General features: G+C 36.0%; 1 protein-coding gene across 7 annotated transcripts in view; it reads right to left on the bottom strand.

Annotated features, from left to right (window-relative positions):
• The window catches only part of CHPT1 (choline phosphotransferase 1), a 36,950-nt gene that overhangs the window by 4,227 nt on the left and 6,537 nt on the right, over window positions 1–26,186 (bottom strand). For 3 of the 7 annotated variants that reach the window (XM_072773329.1, XM_072773325.1, XM_072773328.1), the window contains 7 exons: window positions 16,217–16,364; window positions 15,774–15,915; window positions 9,601–9,685; window positions 6,887–7,018; window positions 4,108–4,266; window positions 3,525–3,650; window positions 1,442–1,552 (listed from right to left, as the gene is read on the bottom strand). In XM_072773329.1, coding sequence (XP_072629430.1) covers window positions 1,442–1,552; window positions 3,525–3,650; window positions 4,108–4,266; window positions 6,887–7,018; window positions 9,601–9,685; window positions 15,774–15,915; window positions 16,217–16,364 — 903 coding nt within the window. Of the gene's footprint in view, window positions 1–1,355; window positions 1,553–3,524; window positions 3,651–4,107; window positions 4,267–6,886; window positions 7,019–9,600; window positions 9,686–15,773; window positions 15,916–16,216; window positions 16,365–19,436; window positions 19,494–26,186 lie in introns of all 7 variants that reach the window. The other 4 variants (XM_072773324.1, XM_072773326.1, XR_012005978.1 and 1 more) reach the window with 3 other exon arrangements.

Here is a 26,186-nt window from a genome sequence, read left to right as displayed (position 1 = left end):
ATAATGCCCATTAGGAGGAAAGAATTGATTTTTTCCCTCTTTTTTTCATGTTTTATATTCTGATTTTTGCCACTATAATCCACCTTTACCTTAGTTTCAAGGTTTTCCAAGTTTTAAAAAGCAAGTCCATAAGATAGTCCATGACTGTCTTTTTCTAACTATGATAAGTTATACAGGAAGAAATTAACCATTATAACATTAAGGAAACAGTTCCTAAATTTTGTGAAGGACTTTTAAGCCAAAGTGTATGTTGGAATATACATGTTAAGTACTATTTAAACCCCTAATAAAGTCCTATTTGAGCTTACTAATAGAGGCAAATAAGTACTCCAGAGTGGTTTCTGTGTACTTAATTCACATATTTTTTACTTTTAAGGAATATCAACTTTCACTATTTTTTCAATATGCCTTTTTATTACTTAAGGTGTAATGTGTGTTCATTACTCCTTTATTTTTTTAAAATTATTTCATCATAAGGCTATGGTCTACAGAACTTGGACAAAATTAAAAATAAGGTAAAATGGGTAATCTGAGTCACAAGTCATACTTTTAATGAGAGTGGAAAGATAATTTATAATGTATTTAGTGATGGGATAACTGATATTTACATTATCCAGATTTCCTCATGAGCCAATGTCTATTTGAGGTAACTGTGGCTGATATTCTAAAGGGAAGATATTTTTGCCATGTCGTCACAAATTACTAATTTTCTTACATCAACTTTGCTTTGGCTATTTTTTTTTTATGTTTCATAAAAGGGGATCTTTTTAATGTCCACTTTTTTGTGACTGAAATTTTACTATCAAGGAATAATGTTTAAAGGTTCATTTGTTTTTCTGAACTGTGAGACACATTCCTTTTACTAAATATAAATTATAGAAAATTCTAGTAGCCCTTTTAAATTCTAGTTCCATTTCCTTTTTCCAACAGTAATTAACTCCTTTGAAAAATAGCTAAAAAAATCATTTCTTATAACATCATTTGACTCCGTAATTACAATCCATGCACTTATGCAGTATTATGAACTCATCAATTATTAGCAATTGAAGTAATAAGCATCACCCTTAAGATGGCTAAAATCCTCTAAGCCCTCCATTTTTATGTAATCCTTTAGCAATTAAAATCCCAAGTATCTGATAAAGATTTTTGAGACAGGTTTTTAGAACCACAATGGTTTACTTTCGTGTCCTCAAAATTTGATTTTGTTTCTAATTTATAGATTGTAATATCCTGATAATACCTGTGATCAATAATGTTGATAGGCAATGAGGGCTTCACAACTGAAATAAACATAATGGAATCTACAGGACTTAATGTTCTATAGTCAAATATAACCTTATTTATTGTATACTAGCCTCCTGCAAAGGGGAATTTCCTTCACTCATAGGTTCCCCTAACTGCTCCTCTTTTCCTTGGGCTATTAGTCAATATGCTTGTGAACCTGTTCGGGTGCTTCATGATATGAAGTCTTGAAGATATTTAGATGAAGGTGTCTTGAAATTTGCAGGCACAAAGCACTAAAATACATCATCATATCAAATGAAGAAATGACCTTTAGAAGCAAAAAAAAAAAAAAATATTACAGTCTATCTTTTCTGAAGCAGCAATTTTTTTTGTCTACCCCCCCGCCCCCCGGCAAGATCTCAAACCTTAACCTAAACTTCTTCAATGAAAATACAGTATTTTAGAGTACTTTCATATATTTCATATTTGGATCTCCCTATAATCCTTTGGAACATGCAGAGTATGTCACAGTTATAAGTACTGAGGCTCAGAATGGTAAACGGCCTAGAAAAAATATAAAAGCTGGCAACACAATTTGTCTTCTGACTCCACATTCTTTACATTTTCTGCTGTGCAACAAGGCTCAGAATGGTAAACGGCCTAGAAAAAATATGAAAGCTGGCAACACAATTTGTCTTCTGACTCCACATTCTTTACATTTTCTGCTGTGCAACGAAGCCATAAATTTTCTATTAGGAGGGGCTGTTCGTCACTTAATAAAATCATTCCATCATATACATTTCTTTTTGCTTTGAGATGGTTGTAAGAAAATAAAGGCCTCGAAAAAACACCATAGTTGAGGGGATGCTTTTTTTTTTTTTTTTTTAATTTATTTATGATAGTCACAGAGAGAGAGAGAGGTAGAGACATAGGCAGAGGGAGAAGCAGGCTCCATGCACCGGGAGCCCGATGTGGGATTCGATCCTGGGTCTCCAGGATCGCGCCCTGGGCCAAAGGCAGGCACCAAACCGCTGCGCCACACAGGGATCCCGAGTTGAGGGGATGCTTATACAAAATTGTGTTGAATACAAAATTGAGGAAGACACACTAAAAAGTTTACCAGAGACCAGGGACAAATGCTTCCTTTCAGAGAAAGGAGGCTCACTGCTCTGCCAGTAAAGCAGGAATTCTCTCACTCTTGAGGGGAAAATCTCCCACATCATTTACTTGAAGCTCTGTCTGACCCTTTTCTCGCTGAAGTAAGCTTTTCTCTAATGATGTTAAAGGACACATAATGTTTTGTTTGATTCACATAAGTGTTTTCTATTGTTTTAAATTGTCCACATAATATTTTAGAGAAAAATTCAATTTGCTTTCCTCACCGTAATCTCTACCACAGGCATAAACCAGGCCTAACTCACTACAAAATAGGTGCTTGAATTTTTAACATCTGATTTAATTATGTTAAACAATTCCATTTGGTAATACATATGCAAGATTAGTAAAAGAAACCCTATTGAGTTTTCAGATATTTTGAATAATCACCCTATTTCTTAAATTTAGATTATTTTGAAGCCCTAAAATTACATATACTGGATAACAAAGGAAATTACTCTGATTTTCACTTTTTAGACTACTGCCTGAAAATTTGCAAGGATTAATATTTACATCTCACCACCATTTGAAGAATGGAAGACTTAAATATTTTAGTGCCCAAATCTAATAAATAGGGTAGATTATTTAAATTATCAAGAGATTAACTGAAGGATTTATTTTAGCACACTTTAATATGTGTCTATATATTATTAACAAAGCCATGAAGGTCCAGAGGTAGGGGAAAATGAAGCAAAGATGTTCAGAACCACCATAATTGAGGACAATAAAGATAATGTCTCAAAAATGCTCCTTTCATCCATGTCTGTGACGATTGAACAAGTTTAAGTAAAAGTCAGACACTTAAGTATTTGCATTTCTCTGGGCAGAGTGAGGTGATTTTTGTCATCTTTGTATTGTTTTTGGTGGGGAAGAAAGATCTATTTGTAAGGTACAGGGTTGTGTTTTTAAAGATTTAAGTTGTTGGAAGCCTGATCTCCATATGTGGGCCATTTCTATACCAAAAAATAAGAAAATAATAATAAAAAAAAAGATGCACAGCTTGAAAGGAGTTAATTTTAAATATTCTATTCAGGAACATTTACAGAATAGACTAGATAATGAGGCTGCTATATCACTGAAGTAACTTTTTAGCATAAGGTTATCTGACATCTATTAAAGAAAAATATTAGCAGTAAAGAACTTACCATTGCTATCCAAAGAACAACATATTCGTCTATAAAATTATTAAAGTACTGGTCTAAAAATAAAAGACCTGGGCCAAAAAAGACAGTGTCTTGAAGATACAGTTCACTTTTGGTCATGTGAGCTATCTATAAAAAGATAAATAAAATAATTTCACTATTAAATTTTAAATATTTTAACTTTCAGTTTTTAGGACAGGATTTATACTTTAATCGCTATTAAGACAAAGATAAAGAGACCATTTAATCTCACGTTTAATATGGAAATACTGATTCTAAAACTTCTCACATTCATGACTGGGTAGCTCATTAAAGTTCCCAATATTTAAATTCCTTGATATCAGAAAATTATAGTTGACAATTATAGCTAAACAGATAATTAAAAGAACTTAGCATTCAGAAAGGAAAGTATCTCCCTGAATATAACACTAACTCATTTACAGTTTTACTTGGAGCACAAACAGCCATTTATTATAATGACCATACCATTAAAAGCCTACCCATTGTATGAAACGGTTTCCAGCTTTGTATTTGAAGACCAAGTACATTATTTATATTATGAAATATAAATGAAAGAATTTCTTACCACCAATTTTTGTGATACTTTAGCAAAGACACATCCAAACATAAGGGTATAAAGACAAGGATGCTTTTCAAACACATTAGTTGCTGACTTTTTATAGATCATTATTGCCAATATAATAATAATTCCTATGTGGAGTCCAGGTGACAAGACACTGGTGCCCTAAGGGATAAATCAGAAAATCATATTTTAACATTGCATTTATCACAGTGCAAACATTTTCTGAACATCTATTTTGTGTTAGAAACTAGAGACCTAAAGAATATAACATACTATATGGCCTAACAGAGTATACAGACCTTAACTGTGCCTTCAAACATCCGTAAAACCCTAGTGTTACAAAGAGGTAATACAGTGCCACAGATGTTTGATTTCAATTTTATATATACTCACATTTTAAACTAATTGCCACTAAGAAACAGTATGATTTATTGTACACCAATTTTACTGTGCCAAAGGCCATCGACATTTGGATTGCCAAGTTAAAACATATTTTTGTTACAGGTATTGAAATAAAGTTTAACCTGCCAATTTTATTTTATTTTTTACTTATTTTTTAAAATTTTATTTTTAAATAACCTCTACACCCAACATGGGACTTGAACTTAAACAACCCTGAGATCAAGTATCACATGCTCTACCAACTGTGCCAAGCACTCCAACCTGCCAGTTTTACAAAGTACTTTAACTACCGATCAGGAAAAGTTAATTTTGCCCTGGTCTCTCTATACCAACAGTCCTCACCTCTGCCTTTTTTTGGCATTTGGATTGCAGATGCTCTCTTGTATAACACTGTAATTCCAACCCATTACATTTTTATCTGTGTGAATCAGGATTCTCTCAATACTGCTTATCCTAAACAAAATACTGAAATAAATTTGGTATTAAGGCTTACAAAATCCCAAACTACCAATTTAAATATATTCATCAAAACAGCATTATTCTTGTTTATTGTTTACATGTTATAAATTAGAATTTACTATAAAATTACAGCAACATTATAAATACTATTATACATATTGTATGCATAATAAAATGTGTACTATATGTTAACAAGTCATAAAAATTTAGACTAATAAAATAGTGCTTTTATCTGTAGTATGGTTCTGTAGATTTTATTCAAGAAAATCTGCTAAAAATATTGGAAAATCAACAGCATAGTGTTTGATTTTTTTGTCTTCCTTCAAACATTTATTACTTATTTCTTAATAAAATATTCTCTAAAGTGGATACTGATCCTCACTAAATCTTATTTTCTTTAGTAAAATTCATGTTCCAGGTAGTACTCTATTTTATCATCCATGGTCAAGCAACAAGTATTCCTAAGCACCTCATGCATAGTACTGAAGTCAACTGACAAAACACCTCAGAAAATGACTGATTTTTCCAAATATATCAGGACTTCTGTATCTAAATAAGTTTTATACTTATGAAATAAATTGGCTCTCAAGATAATTTCAAAGGAATCCACATAATTCATAAATTTTCAATCTTTATGAACACATTTTATATACATGATTCAGAAGCAATTTATGTCATTTAAGAAAATGAGGCTTTTTTTTTTTTACTAAAAATGCCACATTTCATGCTTATTACTCTTATTTATTAAACCTGGCTCCATATGACTTTGGCTTTTTCTCGAAATCATAGCTACTCTTGAAGGACAGAAATTTTGAACTACAGCACCAAAGAAATCCAAGAGAGTAAGCTATCGCTCAAATGACTCTAAAAAGTCCAACAATGTTTTCATATTTTTTTTTCCTTTTTAAGTAGGCTCCTGGGCATGGAGCCCAACACAGGGCTTGGACTCATGACCCAGAGATCAAGACCTGAGCTGGGACTCTCAGCTGACCGAGCCACCCAGGAGCCCCAGTGTTTTGATAGAAGATGACATCACTAGACTAAGTACTTATCTTCTTATATTTATCTTAAAGATGACAATATGGTTTTTAAAAACATAGATATCATATTTGTTTAAAAGTTGGCAGGAATTCTGACCCTTTCCCATATAAAAGTATTGAAGTTTTAAAGAAATAAGTATGAATAAATACAAAAGTATTATAGCATGAGCAAAGTGTAAAAAAAAAAGTACACAAGGTGTACCTATTCAATATAAGAATTAAGGTGTAAAATTTTACCTTTTAAAATATTAGAATAATTTTTAACAATACATTTCAGTGAAATTTCAATAAAATTTATTTCATGAGTATTAAATTGCCTCGTATGTGAAACCATGACCTTTGGCAACTTTTCTGCTATTAAATCAGGAATTCATTTCCTTCTCCTCCTCCTCCTCCTCCTCTCCCCTATTAATGTAAGGTACAATATGCAAGAAAACAAATGGCAACTCAATTATATACAGTAATGAGACAGTGGATGATTATACAGGATGTCAGAAAAGTCTACTAAGAAAAATAGAAAGTCAAAACTTTTAAAAATACTTTTGGGGCAGCCCCAGTGGCCCAGCGGTTTAGTGCCACCTTCAGCCCAGGGTGTGATCCTGGGGGCCTGATTGAGCCCCACATCGACCCCACATTGGGCTCCCTGAATGGAGCCTGCTTCTCCCTCTGCCTGTGTCTCTGTCTCTCTCTCTCTCTCTGCGTCTCTTATGAACAAATAATATCTTTAAAAAAATACTTTTGTATTATGTGCCTAAAAAGAAAGATATTTGGTTTCCTTTCCCATTGTTGGAACATTGACATGCTTTTAGTATCTCTGGATCTGATAATAATAAAACTTATAATAAAATTAATATTAAGTGATGATGAAATTAATATCTTACTGCTATAGTGGATCCATTCTTGCCAACACCACCATGGAGGATAACATGGAAATAATTTGAACAGGAAAATATTGCTCCACCTACTACTCCAAGAACTGGAAAGATCTTCAATTTTATTTCTAGAATGGGTATCTTTAGGGGTAGAGGAAAGAAACAAATCATTAAGAAAAAATAATTTCTTTTCCTATTAAATAGTAAAGAAACATTATGATATGGCCCTGTACGATTAGGTATCCTTTTTCTTATAATCAAACCTTAACTCCTGGATATAGCCTGTAGTGACAACTTTTTCTTTTAACAGTTTTATTCATTAAATGAAAAATGAATCCACCATATTCATGTCTACTTACATAACTGTAATGAAATATTTAATCTCACAAATGAAAAATGATAGTCCATTTGAATTTAATACCTCTAAAAGGCAGCATCACAGTAAAAGTCAGACACCATGATTTGCATCATGAATGTGACAAATATCACAATGTGTGTGCATGCAAGAATTCTGTGTAGTTAATATCCAGGATTAAATCTCTAGCAATATATTTACCTGTTGGTCAATTTGCTGTTCAAGAAAACTTCCAAAGGCAGCAAAGGATTTAAAAAACAGTAACAATAAATTTCCAAAAGCTATAGGCTAATGTGTTTTGAAAATAGGCTTTGAAATATTGTACCAACATTTGTGGAAACTACAGACTAACAAATTTAGAAAATCTACATCTAAAATAAATATTCTTGTTGGTAAGAATAATAAAGTGTGCTTCCCTCCTATGTTATTGCCAAAATATTGAATGAAATGATTTTAAGATTAAATTAAATTATTCCCCATTATAACTAAATCAGAATTAAATTCAGACATCTGATTTAATAACCTAACTGCCTCTAGGTCAACATTCACCTTTTTATGAGAACCAGCTGAGCAGCTAACACAGAAGACAAAGACACATCACATCATATCCCTCTAGATTTACTTTAGAGGTCTACAGTAGCATATCTTTGATTCTGTTATTCTTCTGGGATGAGAAGGAATACGAATGTCTCAGGAAATGTACCACTACTTAAAAATATGCTCCAAGTCTGAGCCCAGTGGTATGTACTTTAATTGGCTATTCTGAAACTAAATGCCACAGAGAAATCTTACTACTTTTTAATAGACTTAACTTTTACAGTAATTGTAGATTCATGGCAAAATTGTATGGAAAATACATAAAATCCTCATATATTCCCTTCTGTCTCCCCCCAGTGTCTCCCCTACTATCAACATTTCCCGCCAGAGTATTACACTTGCTATAATATGTGAACCTACACCAATACATTCTTATCACCCAAAGGCCATTGTTTATGTCACAGTTTAATACTGGTGGTATACACATTCTTGAACAAACGGCTTATGACAAATATCTGCCATTACAGTATCATACAGAATAGTTTTATTGCCCTAAAAAATCCCCTGTGCTCTGTTATACCTCCTTCCCCCATAACCTCTGGCGACTGCTGATGTTTTCACTGTCTCCATCATTTTGCTTTTTTCCAGAATGTCATATATCTGGAACCATACAATATGTAGCCACCTTTCCACATTGGTTTCTTTCACTAAGTAATATGCACTTAAGGTCCATCCATGTCTTTTCATGTCTTGATCGTGCTTTCTTTTTAACACTGAGTAATAATCCATTGCCTGCATGTACCATAATTTATTCATCACCTACTGAAAGACATCTTGGTTGCTTCCAAGTTTTGGCAATTATGAATAAAGCCGCTGTAAGCATCCGAGTTCAGGTTTTTGTGTGGACATAAGTTTTCCGCTTATTTAAATATCAAGGAGCACAGTCGCTGGATCCTATGGTAAGAGTATGTTTAGTTTTGTATCTCTTACTATTGTTACTGGATGTATATATCTGAGTGATTAAAAATATAAAGTCTGGAATCAGTCTTCTTAATTCCAGTACTTACTAGCTATGTGTTCTTGGACAAATTACTTAATTATTCTAAGACTTACTTATAACACAGAATAATGATAATATCTATTTCATAGTATTGTTCTAAGGGTCAGATAAAACAGTGATGGTAAATTGTGGGAACATAAGGTGTTCAGTAAATGTTAGTTGTTGGCTGTTGATATTATCCTTATTATTCTTAACTCTATGGGCATGAGGTTGTGAGTCAGCCAGTGTATGGACTTGGGTTGCAGAGACAATAATTTATTTCTTCATAAATTCTTTTCCTATGCAAAGCATGGATTTGTAACAGTGGCCTCCCAAGAGTTAACTTTTATGAAAATACTGAGGCCAACCAAGCAGAACATAAGAACCCTCCTTAATATGGGCCACTTTACCTTATAGTAGATTATAAAAAATGCAAATTATTAACTTCTCTTTCTAATATTAAGGGACAAGTTTCAAACAAAATATTTTACTGAATTTACTTTTCAATATATTTTATGAGATAAATTTAAGCCTGGAAAAGGTAGTTCAACTAGTGTGTTAAAATTTTGTATTAGGGTAATGGGGTCATTTTCTTCTATGTGGTAACATATTCATGCATAGAGGAAAATGCCAAAATAAGGCATATAGGATAGTAAAGTTATAAAATGAAGAAAAAGGGTTAAGAAGTAGTATGATCATTAAATACAATGCCAAGAATTTCTGAAGAAAATTAACGCATTTTTTCCTAAATATCTGCTAAGTATTTAAATATAAATTTAAATTCAGATTTACCGTATAGTCCCACATTGTTGCTCCTCCAAATGTAGAAAACACAAAGACCATCACTAAAGCTATCTGAATTTCAGTTACATCCACTCTGAAGAGAAAGGACAAAGAATAGAAAAGGTGTTTGTAAATAAAATTTCTGAATATGAAAATCAGTTAACCATATGTTAAATATCAAAGATGTAAAAATCTTTATAGGCTTAGCTTATTTTTACCTTTAGTTCCATCATTGAATTATCAATTTAAACTGTTAAATAAGGGCAGCCCTGGTGGCTCAGTGGTTTAGCGCCGCCTTCAGCACAGGGCGTGATCCTGGAGACCCGGGATCGAGTCCCACGTCAGGCTCCCTGCATGGAGCCTGCTTCTCCCTCTGCCTGTGTCTCTGCCTCTCTCTCTCTCTCTCTGTGTGTGTGTGTCTTTCATGAATAAATAAATAAAATCTTTAAAAAAATTAAAAAAGTAAACTGTTAAGTGAAAAGCCCACTGAACAACATGTGCTCACATACAGGTAAACATTATGATGTGCACAGAGGGGAGAAACACTTGTACAGAATGTATAAAATTGCTATGAACAGTTATTATCAAGATTACAGAAGGAGTTTACTTTCAACTTTATGTACTGTAAAGTTTGAATTTTTAAATAACAATCAGGTATTATTCTTGTAATGAGGACAAATTATAACATAAAAACAGCCAGATGACTTAAGACAAATTCTTAAATACTCCCAAGTGAATGTCACTTAAAAAATAGGGAAAATTCAAATAGCTTTCCTTATTAGGTTACTAACAGTCACTATAGTGTTTTGATTTCCACAGACATTATTTTTCCCTAATGTATGAACACGCTTAAGTTTCTTAAAAAAAAAAAAAAAACACTAAACCAACCAACATCAGTCTCTAGTTAGCATTCCCTGAAGCTACTGACTTCTCCTCTGTGCCATAATTAGGCTAACTGAAAAGTAGTGGATATATGTGTAACTTCCTCCTCTTCATATTTGCTGCTTAATTCATCGTAGTCTGGTCTTTGGCCCCATTCTACTAAAATCGTTTAAGGTAAATAATGACTTTCAATTTATCAAATCTAAGGGATACATTACAGTTAATACCTTGGGTAACTTTCTGCAATATTTAAAATGCTGATTGTTCCCCCTTTCTTAAAATGTTTTGCTATGTTCTTATTTATTCCGTGCTTTTTCATGATTCTGGTGCCTTGTTGGAAGCTCTGCTCAGTCTCCTTCCTAGACTGCTGCTGCTTCCATTCTGCTACTAGTTCCAGAATTCCATCTTTTCTCCTTTTGGATTTCCTGAACCATTGTGTCTATGCTTAGACTACCATCTGTAGGCTAAGGACCTCAAAATCCCTATCTCCAAATCCACATCTTTTGTTCTGAGCTCCAGATTTTTATGTCTGTCTATCCACTTGACATCTCTGCTTGGATGCCCTGGAGTCTTTAGATGATAGAGGAATACTCTCTGCTCTGCAAATATAAGATATGTAGTAATTATATGACAAAAAAAAAAAAACAGGCAGGGAAGAAGAAAAGACTTCTAGACTAAGTTACTTTGGGGGCAGTTGAGAAGGTGAACTGAACATTAACCTACAAATAAAAGGGAAAATAGAAAAAATGATAACTAGTATTTGTAAGATCAGTGGCAGGCAAACCAAGGCTTCTAGGCTGTAAGTTAGTTGAAGAAGGTAAACATATTAATATAACATGTAGTACTTTGTAGAGAAAAAGGAGGAACCTTGGTTTCACATATACATCATTCATACTATAGATTTTAAATTAAACTCAAAGCTTCATTCTCCCTCTCTGCTTTTTAAGGATAAACTAAATAAATAACAATTATTAAGTCTAGAAAAAAGAAAGCTGAAATGATAAAAAGGGTAGAATCACTCACCAAATATTCAAACATCTGAACTATGAAGAAAGAGTTGAGGCTTGAAAAATATATTAGATTAAAAGAATCAGAATTAGAATTATTAGAATAAAAGAATGTTCTATATAACAGTTTACAAACTTAGAGAACTCAATAATGGATCTAAGTTTTTAAAGTTTGGATCCAAAAAAGACTTTAAAACTCCAAGACAGATGGATACTGGGGATATTGTGCAAGTTATCCTTAATCCCCAACTGTAATCATGGAGGACAATCCACAACACTGTTACAATGAGATTGGTATAGAAATTGAGAGTAAGCATTTAAAAACTTTTATGGTATTTGACAGAGTAATTTTGTATTTGTTGAATTAAATGAAATATTGAGGACTGTATTTTGCAAGTAATTTTTCGTTTTTTATTTTTAAACTGCATGTTATTAGTCCACCATGGATTGAGGGTACAAGTAGAAACTAGTCCTTTACTGTAATTTTTTTGAGAAATGAACCTAATACCATATGGAAATTCTCATACTTTCAAATAAAAGAAAGTTAATAAGTCTATATGTTCACATGTAAATAACAAAATAGCACATAATACAAGTAAACACTGGACTTGGTTCAGGTTTTAAAATTGAGTTTTAAGCATTACTCTATAGAATTGCTTAAGACTCTTGCTACAGGAAAACAAACACTATAAATAAGTCATGTCTTATCTCACATGGCAAACATTAATATACAGACAGATTTTAACTGTAATCTTATATTGTGCTAAGGGAAATACTAATTGATGTGTCACTGATTTATTTTTAAAAAACTATTTTTTTTGTTTTTGTTTTTTGCTTTGTTTTTTAAAGATTTCTTAGAGAGAGAGTACAAGCAGGGGGAGGGGGGTGGCAGGCAGAGGGAGAGGGAGAAGCAGACTCCCTGCAGAGCAGCGAGCCAGATTCAGGTTGGATTCCAGGACTGAGACAAAAAAGTAGGGATCATGAACTGAGACAAAAGTAGACACTTAACCGACTGAGCCACCCAGGTGCCCCCAATTTACTAAAAAAAAAAAAATCTTTAAACAGTTGAAAATTATAGTTAAAAATACTTAGTAATGTTTTATAGTTTAAATGATCTAATTCAAGGTACCAAATTCTTATTTGCACCGAAATCCACTTATTTTTAAAAGATAAAACATACAACAATGAAAATATCCACAAGTAAAATAGAATATTATTTACATTTCTCTTCTGTATTACAATAATATAAATACTATAAAAACTAAGCCTCTCAATAGATGGATAAATATACGAGATACACATATATACATGTGTGGGAATACTAGCCGTAATAAGGACAAAATCTTGCCATTTGCAGAAACATGGATTGAGCTAGAGGGTAAAACGCGAAGTAAAAGAGGTCAGAGAAAAACATACCATACAATTTCACTCCCATGTGGAATTTAAGAAATGAAACAAGCAAAGTAAAAAAGAGACAAATCAAAAAAACAGACTGATGGTTATCAGAGGGTGGGGGAAATGCATGAAATAGGTGAGGAGGATTGAGAGGACACTTACCACGATGAGCACGGACTAATGTACAAAATCATTGAGTCACTATGTTGTACCTGTGCTAACATAACACGTATGTCAACTACACCGGAATTAATTTTTTTTTTAATTTAGCCTCTTGGAAAATGACAAATTTTCAATTGCCAACAGACAATTGATACTGATATGGTTCGTAAGCATTTCCGAAGGTGTGCTTGAGAGCCTATATATGGGTCCTTCTTGTGATGCTAAGCTAAGCCATCATTGATTCTACTCAATGCTCTATGAGGGGATCCCTAGGTGGCTCAGCGGTTTAGTGCCTGCCTTCTGCCCAAGGCATGATCCTGGAGTCCTGGGATTGAGTCCCGCATCGGGCTCCCTGCATGGAGCCTGCTTCTCCCTCTGCCTCTCTCTCTCTGTGTCTCTCATGAATTAAAAAAAAAAAAAAATCTTAAAAAAAAGTGCTCTATGATATTTTTACCTTGACAAAGTAAAAAATATACTACTTAGGATCTCTGCCCCCTAGTGTTGGTATTAATTTAATTAATTACTTAATTTGGGGGGGAGAAGCAGAGAGAGAGAGAGAATCTCGCAGGCTCCACACCCAGCATGGAGCGGATGTGGGCTCAATCTCACCAACCTGACATCAAGACCAGAGCCAAAATCGGAAGCTTCCAAAGTGGAAATTTTCCAACTGACTGAGCCACCCAGGTGCCCCATAATGTTAGTATTTTAAATGGCTGTCTACCCCCGGTACTGTAGGATCCTCTCCTGTCCCCTATACGCTAGGGACTCAACCACAATAGTCGTTTCCCTAATGTTCTGAGTACTTTCTTTCTTCATCCTTCTTCCTAGGGGCTTTTACTCCAATTTGTCTGGCAAGGACCACCCACAAGTAACTCATCTCTGCTCCAGTCCTAGGCACACATTAGATTCGCAATCAACAGCAAATGAGTATAAAATTTACAACTAGGCCAGAGTGAACTAATTCATTTCAGAAAGATTTTTAATGAAGTTAGAAGCCAAAATGATAAAATATAGTTATTAAATAGTAACAACAATTAACCAGAACACTCATTATTATATTATTCTAGTTTACCACAGCAAGTTCAGCAAATAAAAATACATTAGATTTTGTAACGCTATTTTTCTATTTTAGCATATCTTTTTTTTAAAAAGTATTTATTTATTCATGAGAGACACAGAGAGAGGCAGAGACATAGGCAGAAGGAGAAGCAGGCTCCATGCGGGGAGCCCGATGTGGGACTTGATCCCGGGACCCCAGGATCACGACCTGAGCCAAAGGCAGACGCTCAGGTGAGCCACCCAGGTGTCCCTATTTTAGCATATCTTAAGTTTTTAAAATAGATACAGATTCTTAACTTCACATAATTGCCTAGAATTTTTTTCGTCAGGCTTTCTGATCCTTGGGCTCTTGATCAGCAGATAAAGAATTCTAAAGACTCACATATTCCATAAAAGCTTTCTTAAACTAATTCAGCCTATTGTTACCTTTTCCTTACTTAGTATTTCTTCAGTGCTTATGGAAACCTAGAGAAAGGCGTTTTCCCCTTGGTGATGGAGTATATTAGCAGTGTCACAGAAGTATTACCTCATCCCTTTAGTACAGTGCATTATAGCTCTTTAAACAGGGATTTTAAAAATGCATTTTGTATCCTTCTACAGACTTTAACACATTGCTTAATCCAATGTGATTAGCTGAACAGCAGTCACTAAGAGTATGGGGTTTGGAGTCAAACTTGAGTTTTAATCTTGGCTCCATACTTAGTAGTATAAGAAAGGTAAAGAACCTCTGCCTCATTTGTACAGCAGTTAATGTGAGGAATAGATGAGAAATACATATAAAGCCCTTAGTACAGTGCCTGAAACATGCAAGTGCACTAGATGGTAGCTGCAATTATTCCATAATTTAGAATCAATCTGATGAGTTCCCTAAGCCTTCCCTCTGTTATATGATCCACAGATTTGAGCTTCTCTTTTTTATCATCACCAGAGGTTTGTGGTGGTGTTGTTTTCCAGAGCTGTTTCTCCTATGCAGCAATAAAGACGGGCCAAAAAAGAACCAGAAGACATGGGAAGGTAGAGCTGAGAATGAACCAATGGCAGATAGTTCTTGAAGGATTGGGCAGAGAGGCAGCTAATGGGAAACAGGAAAAGTGAACTGAGCTCCTGCTTCATGCACTATTTCCTGATGTCTAAGAAAGAGGCATCGGGGGCATATATATCATCTAACATTTAGCTCTGACATTTTCAAGGTGCTTTTACAGGATCTCCCCAATTGCCTACCACATTTAAAGAGTCTCACAACTATCTGTTGTTGGTGACTGATGTAAGGGGTGCACCTTTTTGGGCACATGAAGACTTGATCAATAAGGACCTTTAGATTCTATATTTCATTATTTTATTATGTAAGTCAAATGCTATTTACTTAAGTACTGGACATTCTTTTTCTATATTATTCAGGTCCTTTATTTTTCTCTTTCTCTTATATAATGTAAACTTGGGTTAGTAAGCTACTAAAGTGAAGAAAGGGAGAAAAAATTATCAAATATGTAGCTATTTATAACATACAGAATATCTACAAGACTTAAAGTGTAGCATTTATGGATGCTCCAGTACATTTAAAAGATAATTTAAATTCCTGATTGAAGCTTTGTTTCCTTATGGATAAATAAAATATAACAGACTGTGAAAATAAACTGGATTATATTCTAAAACGTACAACTTGAAAAACATACTTACTTTCCAAACCTCAACACGCCTGAAACATAAGTCTGCCAATGAGCACAGTAAAACATGAACATCCCAATAAAAGAGCAGAAAAACAACCAGTCAGGATGAGTTCCTAAGCGCACAGCAATTGAAGCTCCAACTGCCATAAATACTGAAAGAAACAAGGTTTAAGAACCATTAATAATTAAAAATGATTAATGAAATAATGGTCATGTACTGTTTTTAAATACAGAGTTTTAAAGTACGTAATCTTGACATTACAATAAGGTACACTAAACAAAATTAATTTTTGAACATACTTTCAAAATACACTGCAAATTTTCTCCCAAGTGTACACCTGCCCAAAAAATTGACCAAACAGCTCAGTTCATTTTAGTTTTTGAGCCATCGTCCCCCCACCAAAAAAAAAGGGAAGAAAAAAGAAATAAAGAAAAAAACCTTCACTAATTTACCTGTGGAAAGAGAGTCACAACCATGGTCAAAAAGTTCTCCTAAAGGAGAACAAGAATTTGTTCTTCTGGCTTGTTTCCCATCAATAGCATCCAGTGACTGGTAAATAAAGAGTCCCAGTGCACATAAAAGGTATGTCCAGTATGGTGCCTAAAAATAAACATAAATAAGAAATACTGTTATGTGACAACAAGCTGGCTTCTGTTTGAAAATAGTTCAGCCCATGCTAATTGACACATTTTTCTTGTGTTCTCACCTTATATTATCTCAGGGTGTTACAAGAAACATTCATAACCCTCCTTTTACAGATGAGAACTAAATTGAGAAATCAAATGAACCGTTCTAAGTCATGTGAGTAAAGGGACAAAGAAGTTCATATGGTGAGAAGCACAAAGTTAAATGAGCAAGGATTAGGACCCTAATTTTAGTTCCTAATCCACAGCTCTTTCAATATATTATTTACATGTGGCCCTAGATTTGAAATTATTCAATAAGATTTTCTACGAAAAAAAGATCTTAAAGACAAATTGTGATTTGGAAGATCTCTGCTTCCATTCATGATAGAATATGAGGGGACTGGACTATTTCCCCACCTTATATAACCAGAAAAGCAATAAAATAAATGAAACAAGCTTTCAGACATTGCAGGCAGTGCAGCACTATGATCCCTGACAGAAGAAAACAAAGGAGGTAAGCCCTAGATGATTCTGGCTTAGTACCTACAGGCAGTTTTCCCATCACAGTATAAGAATGGAGAACCCTAACTCTGTCAATATCTTTATCCAGAGTTCCTGTTGCCATTTTTGTCGCCAAGAAAGGCAGGATTACATTTTTTTTTTTTTCAGATGGAGTTGGTGTATTCTTGGTTATCAAAATACTCATAGTTTGGGGACTTTGACATGATAAATATTCATGGTGTGTAAAAGCATGATACATAACTGTACAATCTTACTTAAAATGCTTACTTGTGTAGATAGATACACACACGGGACCTAGAAGTCAAACTGCAAACTGCTTGTGATTATGGATGACTTTGTTCTTTGCTTCTTGTGTTTTTCAGTTTCCTTTTATGCACATATTAACTTTTAAAAAATAAATTTTTAAAAAACCTAAAAAAAAAAAAAAAAAAGAATGGAGAACCTGAACAGAGCCCAAAGATCTTGCTATGTTGAGAAGAAACGTAGCAGAATTCAAGAAGGTCAAAGCAGCTAGAATTTGTGGAGCACAGCACAGAGAAAAGAGGGACACAAGAAGGTACCTTTGAGTCTAGCTGAGAAGTGACCTGTGCCTGAATGAGAGAAAACTATACCAGGGCCAGGGAAGGAAACACCGAATGGCAGAAGGCCACATAATTCTTGAAGACCACTGAAAGCTGGGAATTTTTCATGCTCCTAGTATACACAGCAGAAAGACTTTGTAATACCTAGGATACTGGGTAGAGTTCTCAGGAATGTATCGCCTTAGCAGTGGGGAGAAATTAGCCCCAAGACTCACAGCCTCCTGGAATAGTCCTAACAGACATAAAGTCCATCCTCAAAAGAACCCAACTGATCCCATGCAACTCAATTACAGCCAACACAAAGTATCATGTCTTAAAGGGACAAAAAAAATCTAGTACCCAAAGATAGAAAGTTCACAATGTTTGGCATCTAATAAAAAATTACCAGTCATGCAAAGATGTAGGAGAATATGATCTACAATTAGAAGTAAAATCAATCAATACGATTGGATCCAGGAATGACAGAGAAAATGGAATTAGATGGAATTATATGAGCACATTAAAAGTTATTATAACTATGCTTCACATGCTCAAGAAGGCGAAGGAAAACATAAAAGATTCAAGTGAAATCCATAGATATGAGAAAACAATATTTGAAATGTAAAATATACTAGATGAGACTGGACAATGCAGGAGAAAACTCCTGATGGACTCCTGATGGAAACTATCCAAAATGAATGCACAGGAAGAAAAAAGACCACCAATAACTGATCTTGGTATCAGTGACTGGCGGGACAACAGAAGCAATCTAACATTTTTATAGGAGTCTTGGGAGAGAGAAGGGAGGGTTGGACATGAAAAATATAAGAAATAATGGCTGAAAGATTCCCAAATTTGGTGAAATTTATAAACTCACATATCTAAGAAGCTCAACAAACACAAAACAGAATAAATCATAATCAGAAACCAGAAGAACGGGCAGCCCGGGTGGCTCAGTGGTTTAGCGCCGCCTTTGACCCAGGCGTGATCCTGGAGACCCTGGATCAAGTCCCACATCAGGCTCCCTGCATGGAGCCTGCTTCTCCCTCTCTGCCTGTGTCTCTGCCTCTCTCTCTCTCTCATGAATAAATAAATAAACTCTTAAAAAAAAAAAGAGAAGCCAGAGGAAAACAGAAGCATAGATAATAGTGTTGTCAGATTTCTATGTCTTAGAGAGGAAGTACAGCAAAATTATTAAGAAGGGTTTTGAAATTAGCTCTGTGTGTGAATCCTTGGCTCTGTCATGTAATAGCCAAGTGACCTTGGTCAAGTCACTTTAAAGAGTCAGTTTAAAGAGGTTACTCTTTAAACTGTGGTTACTCACATGGAAGATATGAATAATAGTTCTTGTATCTGATGAAGCAATTCTTAGCTCTTTATATAGAGCCTGGCAAAGAGTAAGTGCTCAGTAAAAGTCAGCTATTCTCACTAAATTGTTTTGTATACTTTCAGTGGCATATATATTTTTAAAACACCAAATACGTGGGAATTCTACAAATATCTAGTCAACCTGTTGACTCAATATTTCTAAGCAAACAGAAGTTTACTTTCAACTGACTTTAATCAAAGTTTCATCATTTGCTAATATTATGTGCCCAATATTAATGATTACACTACTAATTGCTTAAAAGGACTTATTGAGTCTCTTCCAGTTAAAAGACAAGCAGTATAAATATAATTAAGACTAGAAGCAATCTGAGTTGTGAATATGCATATTAAAATATCACAGTCAAAGAAACAGTAAGTATTGGTGAGGATGTGGGGAAAAGGAACCCTCATGCACTGTTGGTGGGCATGCAAACTGTATGGCCACTGTGGGAGACAGTCTGCAGGTTCCTCAGAAAATTAAAAATAGAGCTATCCTATGACCCAGTAATCATACTACTTGGCGCTTATCCAAAGAATGTGAAAACACTAGTTTGAAAGTACACATGCACCCCGATGTTTACTGCAGCATTACTTACAATAGCCGAATTATGGCAGCAGCCCAGGTGTTGAGGAACGAGTAAAGAAGATGCGGCCTACATACAAGGGAATATTACTCAGCTATAAGAAATGAAATCTTACCATTGTTGGACAAAACATGGATGGAGCTAGACAATATAATGCTAAGTGAGATAGTCAGAGAAAGACAAATACTGTTATATTTCACTCATATGTAGAATTTAAGAAACAAAATAAATGAATAAGGGGCGGGGGAGGAGACAATCCTAAAAGCAGACACTTCAGTATGGAGAACAGAGGGTTCCCAGAAGGCCAGGGTTGCGGCGGTGGATGAAGGGGGATGAAGGGGCGCACTTGTTGTGATGAGCACTGAGTAAGGTAGGGAATGGCTGAATCAGTGTATTATACTCCTGAGACTAACGTAAGACTGGATATTAACTATGTTGGAATTAAAATGAAAAAATTAAATGTCACATTCAATTCTAATTAGCATAAAGGCTTATCTGTAAAATATGAAACAAGAGGGAGCTAAAAATCAGAACTGATAAATCATTGTGACAGTATAAAAGTAGAAAAAGCAAAATAAAACAAACCACCTAGAATCTTTTTTGAAAAAATCCCAAAGTGTTTTGCAGAGAACAATTCTGGTGATTCTTTTCAAACTAGCAAATTCTTTTTTTTTTTTTTCAAACTAGCAAATTCTTATGCATTTTTTCCTACTATGAAAAATTATATTGTTTTAATTTTGATAAAAAGGATAGCAAAGTTACATATCAAACCTATGCAAAATTGGAAATTGAAGTTCTTAAAATTTCCAGAATGCCATAAAAAGTCGCTTTTCTTACCTATTTTCCATCAGGTACCTTCCCCCTAAATGATAGACTCTAAAAGTACACCCTCTCTACCTGGCAGGTAGACCATTTCTCCCTTCTAAGCACAGAACCTTCTTATACTAAGACATTGGAGCCAAGATCCACGTTAAAAGCTTAATTCTGATCTCTGATCTGGGAGTCTGGCTACAGCTAAGTTGAAAGGTCAAGGCATTAATGGAAAACCTACTGACAGTGCCTGGGTGGGCAGCTGGCTAAGTGTCTGCCTTTGGCTCTGGGCATGATCCCAGGTCCTGAGTCTGGTCCAGGGTCTGGTTCTCCCTCTGCCTCTGCCCCTCTCCCCTGCTGGTGCTTCCATCAATCAATCAATCAATCAATCAATCAATCTCTCTCCCCCCTCTCTCTCTCAAATAAATAAAATCTTTTTAAAAAATCCATACTGAAATAATTTCAGTCACTCCAGGACACCACATTTGGGGGTAGACTCTACCTCTCATTTGGAAAAAGGAAAGGAAGACTTACTAGTTCACTAACTTAAAATGACTTCATCAGGACACTAGAGGAGTTAAGATTTAGAACTTAAATAGGTGAAGAGTGCAGGGGAATTTGAACAAAGAAAAGAGAGAGGAGGTCTCAGCCAATACGAAGGTTGAGGCCTGGAAAATGCAAGATTTACCCACAAATCAGGGATCAGATCCCTGCTTCAGGACCAGAGGATCCATGAGCAATTACAGCCATTGGATCAGTATCTTCAACAGGACAACAAAGGGCATTCTTCAGCTTTATGTCGCTTGATGCGGCAACCCACAGAGGCAGGGCAGTTATCATGTGCTTGTTATTAAAGTAGAAAGGAAAACCTAAGGGGGAGTGAAGATATCCTATTGAGATGAGTGGCCGGACTGGGCCCATGAGTCAGACCTGGGTCTCCTGTCCTGCCCTAGGTAAGGGACCCATCATGCCACAGATGGCACAGACCCTGCTGAGAAGCGCTCTCCTGCTCACACACAACCCAATTTCAAGTGCACTGAGCCTGAGAAGATGGCTGTGACCACAGGACACCTGCTTCCTTTTAAACCCAGGAAGGCACTCTGATCCCCTGTATCCGGTTCACCCCTTTCCAGTCTTCCCAAGGCCAGAGGGGCCCAGCCTACCTTTTCTTTTCCATGATGTCATCATCTCCGCCCCTACCTGGAAGCTATTACATAGACTGCAAGCTGTCATCTTCTCTCCTAACTTGTTATCTCTACAAAACCAGGTCTCCAAAACCAGGTTGGAGATCCATTGGCTAAGAACTGCAGGACCCTTCCTTCCCAGAGTCTTCTCAAAACAGGTATAATTACAGAAGAGACTCCAGATTGAAGGAGGATCTACAAAATCCACCCCAACTCATTTCATCTTTTCATGTGAACGTCTTTTCAAAAATTTTAAACATAAGCCTGGAAAAGTCAGGCTTGGATTATGCATTATAAAGTCATAAGCAATTTATCAAAATACTACTACAGAAGGAACCTATTTCAAAAAGTAGAGCTTCTCCAGGTAAGATTAGATTCCTGACATTTAAAGTTTTAAATTATATAATTTTCATAGTATTTACTATGTCTTTTAGGATCAGAATTTAACTATATTGTCATGGGAATCTTTCCAGGTCAACCATTAAGACCTGCATCAATCTTTTAAATGAGGACATGGTATTCAATTATGTGGCTATATCACAATTTAAGTAATAACTTCACCAATGAAAGATAGATAGATAGATAGATAGATCCTATTTATGTAAATTTTTAAACTTAAAAAAAATGAAGTCTTTGCTTTAAATGGCCTTGGTGTGTGAGCTGACACATAGGCAAAAGTTATTATATAACCAGGAACAACGGGGTCAGCTGCTAACAGCAACTGACTTCTCTCTCCCTAAAAACAGAAAGCGCATTTGTAAGAAGTTGGAAGAAAGAAAATTAGAAGACAAATCATGCCTATGTGAAGAAATGTAATGCTGGTGTGGTGTTAACAAGAGAATTTTTCAAAGAAAATCCGTGGCTTTTCTTATAGACACCTAACCTGACACTGTGGTGCCCCTGACATGACTGTGAGGCTGCTGAGCGCCTGTAGCTGATCAGGCCACTTCCCTGGTCACAGAGGGAGTTCCCCCCAACCCCCCCCCCAGGCCCCCAGAACCGCGGGGGGCGAGGGGGGGGGAAGGCGGTGCTTGCACCAGTGGGGAAGGGACCCAGGGCCTTACTGGTTTGAACTGGACAGAGCCTCAACTCTGCTCAGGGCCAGCACTTGAGCCGGGCAAACCCATTTTGAGGAAATGAAGCAGGTTCCAAGACGGGAAGGAAAGCAGGCAGCATACAGCAAGGTGGCTCCACCTGCAACTTAGGACCCGAGGGGCTCTCACGATTTTAGAAATCTGTACTTTGAAAGGTAGCTTTCTTTCATTTTATATTTTGGGAAACAGTCCTTTTTTCCCCTCTCTCTTAAAACCTTCTTTAGTATTTGAGCTTTCGTGAAAGTGCCAGTCCCCCATTTTGCTCAGGGGAACCAGAAGGAGGGGGGCTCGAAGAGAATCCCCTGAGCCCGATGGATCATCAGCACCAACTGCACTGGGTGCTTTAACACCTGCTCTGTTAACGTTGCAAAACCCAAGGGGTCAGAGTCTTTAGACCCAGGTCAAAAGTCTCAGGAGGAACAGCTCATATAATGGAGCACAGGGAAACTATGGGAATCAAACGGGCAAGCCCCAAGCAAGGCTGGGACTAGGGTGAGGCCCGGGAGTCCATGCAGGCCTCAGAGGTGGAGGCTGCACTGACCCTCAAGGTTGCGGGCCAGCACATACCTCCTTAAGTCCTGAGGTCCGAGTGGCTGCTGGCCTCAGTTCCCTTTTGCTCTAGGAGCCTTAAATCTTGCTTACTCTTGTTAAAATTCCCAGGCCAGAAAACAAATACGTATTTAATCCAAGACCAGCTTAAACTGGGTAAGAGTGGGAAAACATCATCTCCTAGGATGACATTTCATGCATAAAGGCAATAATTTAGTGAATATTTATTTAGTTGGCCTCTGTATTATGCAAGGCACTGCGTGGTACACAATGTACACACGGGCAATCTCTATCTGAACTTAAAAGCTTGTAGGTTGTCCTGCTCAGTAAGACACACAGAACCAAAATAAAATGGAAAAGTTAGGCCCAGTCTAAAGTTCCAGGGAGACCTACAAAGAAAGCCCTGCGGCTGAAGCGCCACGGTCTGGCTTGGACTCTGGTCTCCTTTAAAGCTCTGTACCCCAGCTTTGTAGCACAACCTGAAATCTGGCATTGTGATGCCCCCAGCTATGGTTTTCTTTTTTAAAATTCCCCTGGCTATTCGGGGTCTTTTCTGATTCCACACAAATCTTAAAATAATTTGTTCTAACTCTCTGAAGAAAGTCCATGGTATTTTGATAGGGATTGCATTAAACGTGTAAATTGCCCTGGGTAACAATGACTTTTTCACAATATTAATTCTGCCAATCCATGAGCATGGAATATTTTTCCATCTCTTTGTGTCTTCCTCAATTTCTTTCAGAAGTGTTCTATAGTTTTTAGGGTATAGATCCTTTACCTCTTTGGTTAGGTTTATTCCTAGGTATCTTATGCTTTTGGGTGCAATTGTAAATGGGATTGACTCCTTTATTTCTCTTTCTTCAGTCTCATTGTTAGTGTATAGAAATGCCACTGACTTCTGGGCATTGATTTTGTATCCTGCCACACTGCCAAATTGCTGTATGAGTGGAAGGAGCCTCGGTGTCCATCGAAAGATGAATGGATAAAGAAGATGTGGTTTATGTATACAATAGAATATTACTCAGCCGTTAGAAATGACAAATACCCACCATTTGCTTCAACGTGGATGGAACTGGAGGGTATTATGCTGAGTGAAATAAGTCAATCGGAGAAGGACAAACATTATATGGTCTCATTCATTTGGGGAATATAAATAATAGTGAAGGGGAATAGAAGGGAAGGGAGAAGAAATGGGTAGGAAATATCAGAAAGGGAGACAGAACATGGAAGACTCCTAACTCTGGGAAACGAGCTGGGAGTGGTGGAAGGGGAGGAGGGTGGGGGTGGGGGTGGATGGGTGACGGGCACTGAGGGGGGCACTTGGGTGTTATTCTGTATGATGGCAAATTGAACACCAATAAAAAATAAATTTATTATTAAAAAAATAAAAAATAAAATGTATAAACTGTAAGTGAAAAAAAAAATAAAGCTCTGTACCCCAGGGGCGCCAGGGGGCTCAGCGGTGGAGCATCTGCCTCAGGCTCAGGGCGTGATCTCAGGATCCGGAATCAAGTCCCACACTGGGCTCCCCCCACAGGGAGACTGCTTCTCCCTCTGCCTGCCTCTGCCTTTCTCTCTGTGTCTCATGAATAAATAAAATATTTAAAAACAAAAACAAAAAAAGCTATGTATCCTGGAAGAGGGTAATTTCCCTTTCAGTTTCCTAATCTATCAAATAGGGAGAATAATAGTACCACTTCATAAAGTTGTTGAGACGAATTTAAATGAGGCAATAGGCTAAAGCACCTTAAAATAATGCCTGGTACATAGTTAATATCCAGTAAATGTTAGTTGATGTTGTTATTTTTATTGGAGTTTAGAGGATTGACTCTGGAGAAGGAAGAAAAATTTTATAAAGAAGTCATGTTAGAACTGGGCACGGAGAGATGGAAGCAGGACAGGAGGAAGGAAACAAAAGGAGAAAAGAGAGGGACAAAAAGAGAAATCCTTGCTAGAGCAAGTAGTTGAATTTGGCTGCAGTAGAAGTTCTTTAACAGAAGCAGTAGCACGACATGCAATTCAGAACACCATTGTAGGGGGGAAAAAAGAAGGAACACCGATTGTAGTACTCCACATAAATCACTTATTTTTTTTCTATTTACTTCCCTTCATTCCCATTTCTGTCCTAGAAATGAACATAGTAGTTAAAAAAACAGATCAAGTGTTATTATTAATAGACATATATAGTCAACATTGCATATACATAACCCTCTACAGGTAGGATTACATCCTGTACGGGTACATAAGCCTAAGCAACTAAATCCAAAAACCTTATGGATTTTTCCTAACCCTTTCTGGGTTTTATCAAGTTTGAAAAAGCACTAATAATTCTTAAGCTTAAGAATCTGAAAACATGTTCCAAGTCAGGTATGTCACTTAACCCTCAGGGGCCTCAATTTCCTCTTAATAAAAATGTGTATACTACTATTACTTCAGGATGGATGGATAGAAGAAATACGAAAATGGTAGAAAGGCCATTCTAGGAAGGGAAAAAATTTGCCAAACTCTTAGGTGGATATAAAACACAAAGGCAGCAATGGATGTGAAAGCACTTTACATACCTGATAAATCTTATATAAGACACAAGAAATTTTTCCTGCATATCACATAGAGAAAGGCAGGAACTCCATACAAGAAGGTGATGTGTTGTTTATATATATATATTTAAATATATGTATAAATTTAATAAATATATTTGTTATGTTATATATGGTTATAAACATAACCATAGAAATATAACTTGTATAAATATATATAGGCCTTGGGCTCAGATTGACTTGGATCTGAATCCTGTCAGGTCCTGTCATTTACTAGCTTTGTGACCTGAAAGCAAAGTAGCTCAGGCTGCCAATGCTTCTTTCCTGTTATTGCTAGGATTTTATCAAACAGGCAACATGAATCCTGTGATGGCTTGTCCCCTCACTACTTCAGCCACTTAAAAGCATGTGCAGGAGGATCTAATATGTTTCAGAAACTCTTCTCAGTTTCATCTTATTACTTTAACTCTCATTCCTCCTTTTTAGGGCCATTCTGATTTTTTCACTTTTCCTTTTTTTTTTTTTTTACATGTCTGAGATTCCCCTCCCCCCAGCATTGTTTTTGTTTGTTTGTTTGTTTGTTTTTGG

The sequence above is a fragment of the Canis lupus genome, chromosome 13 (assembly GCF_048164855.1).
Source record: "Canis lupus baileyi chromosome 13, mCanLup2.hap1, whole genome shotgun sequence".
Taxonomy (NCBI): Eukaryota; Metazoa; Chordata; class Mammalia; order Carnivora; family Canidae; genus Canis; species Canis lupus.
Note: the sequence above shows the minus strand (reverse complement) of the source record. Positions and strands in the feature narration are given on the sequence as shown.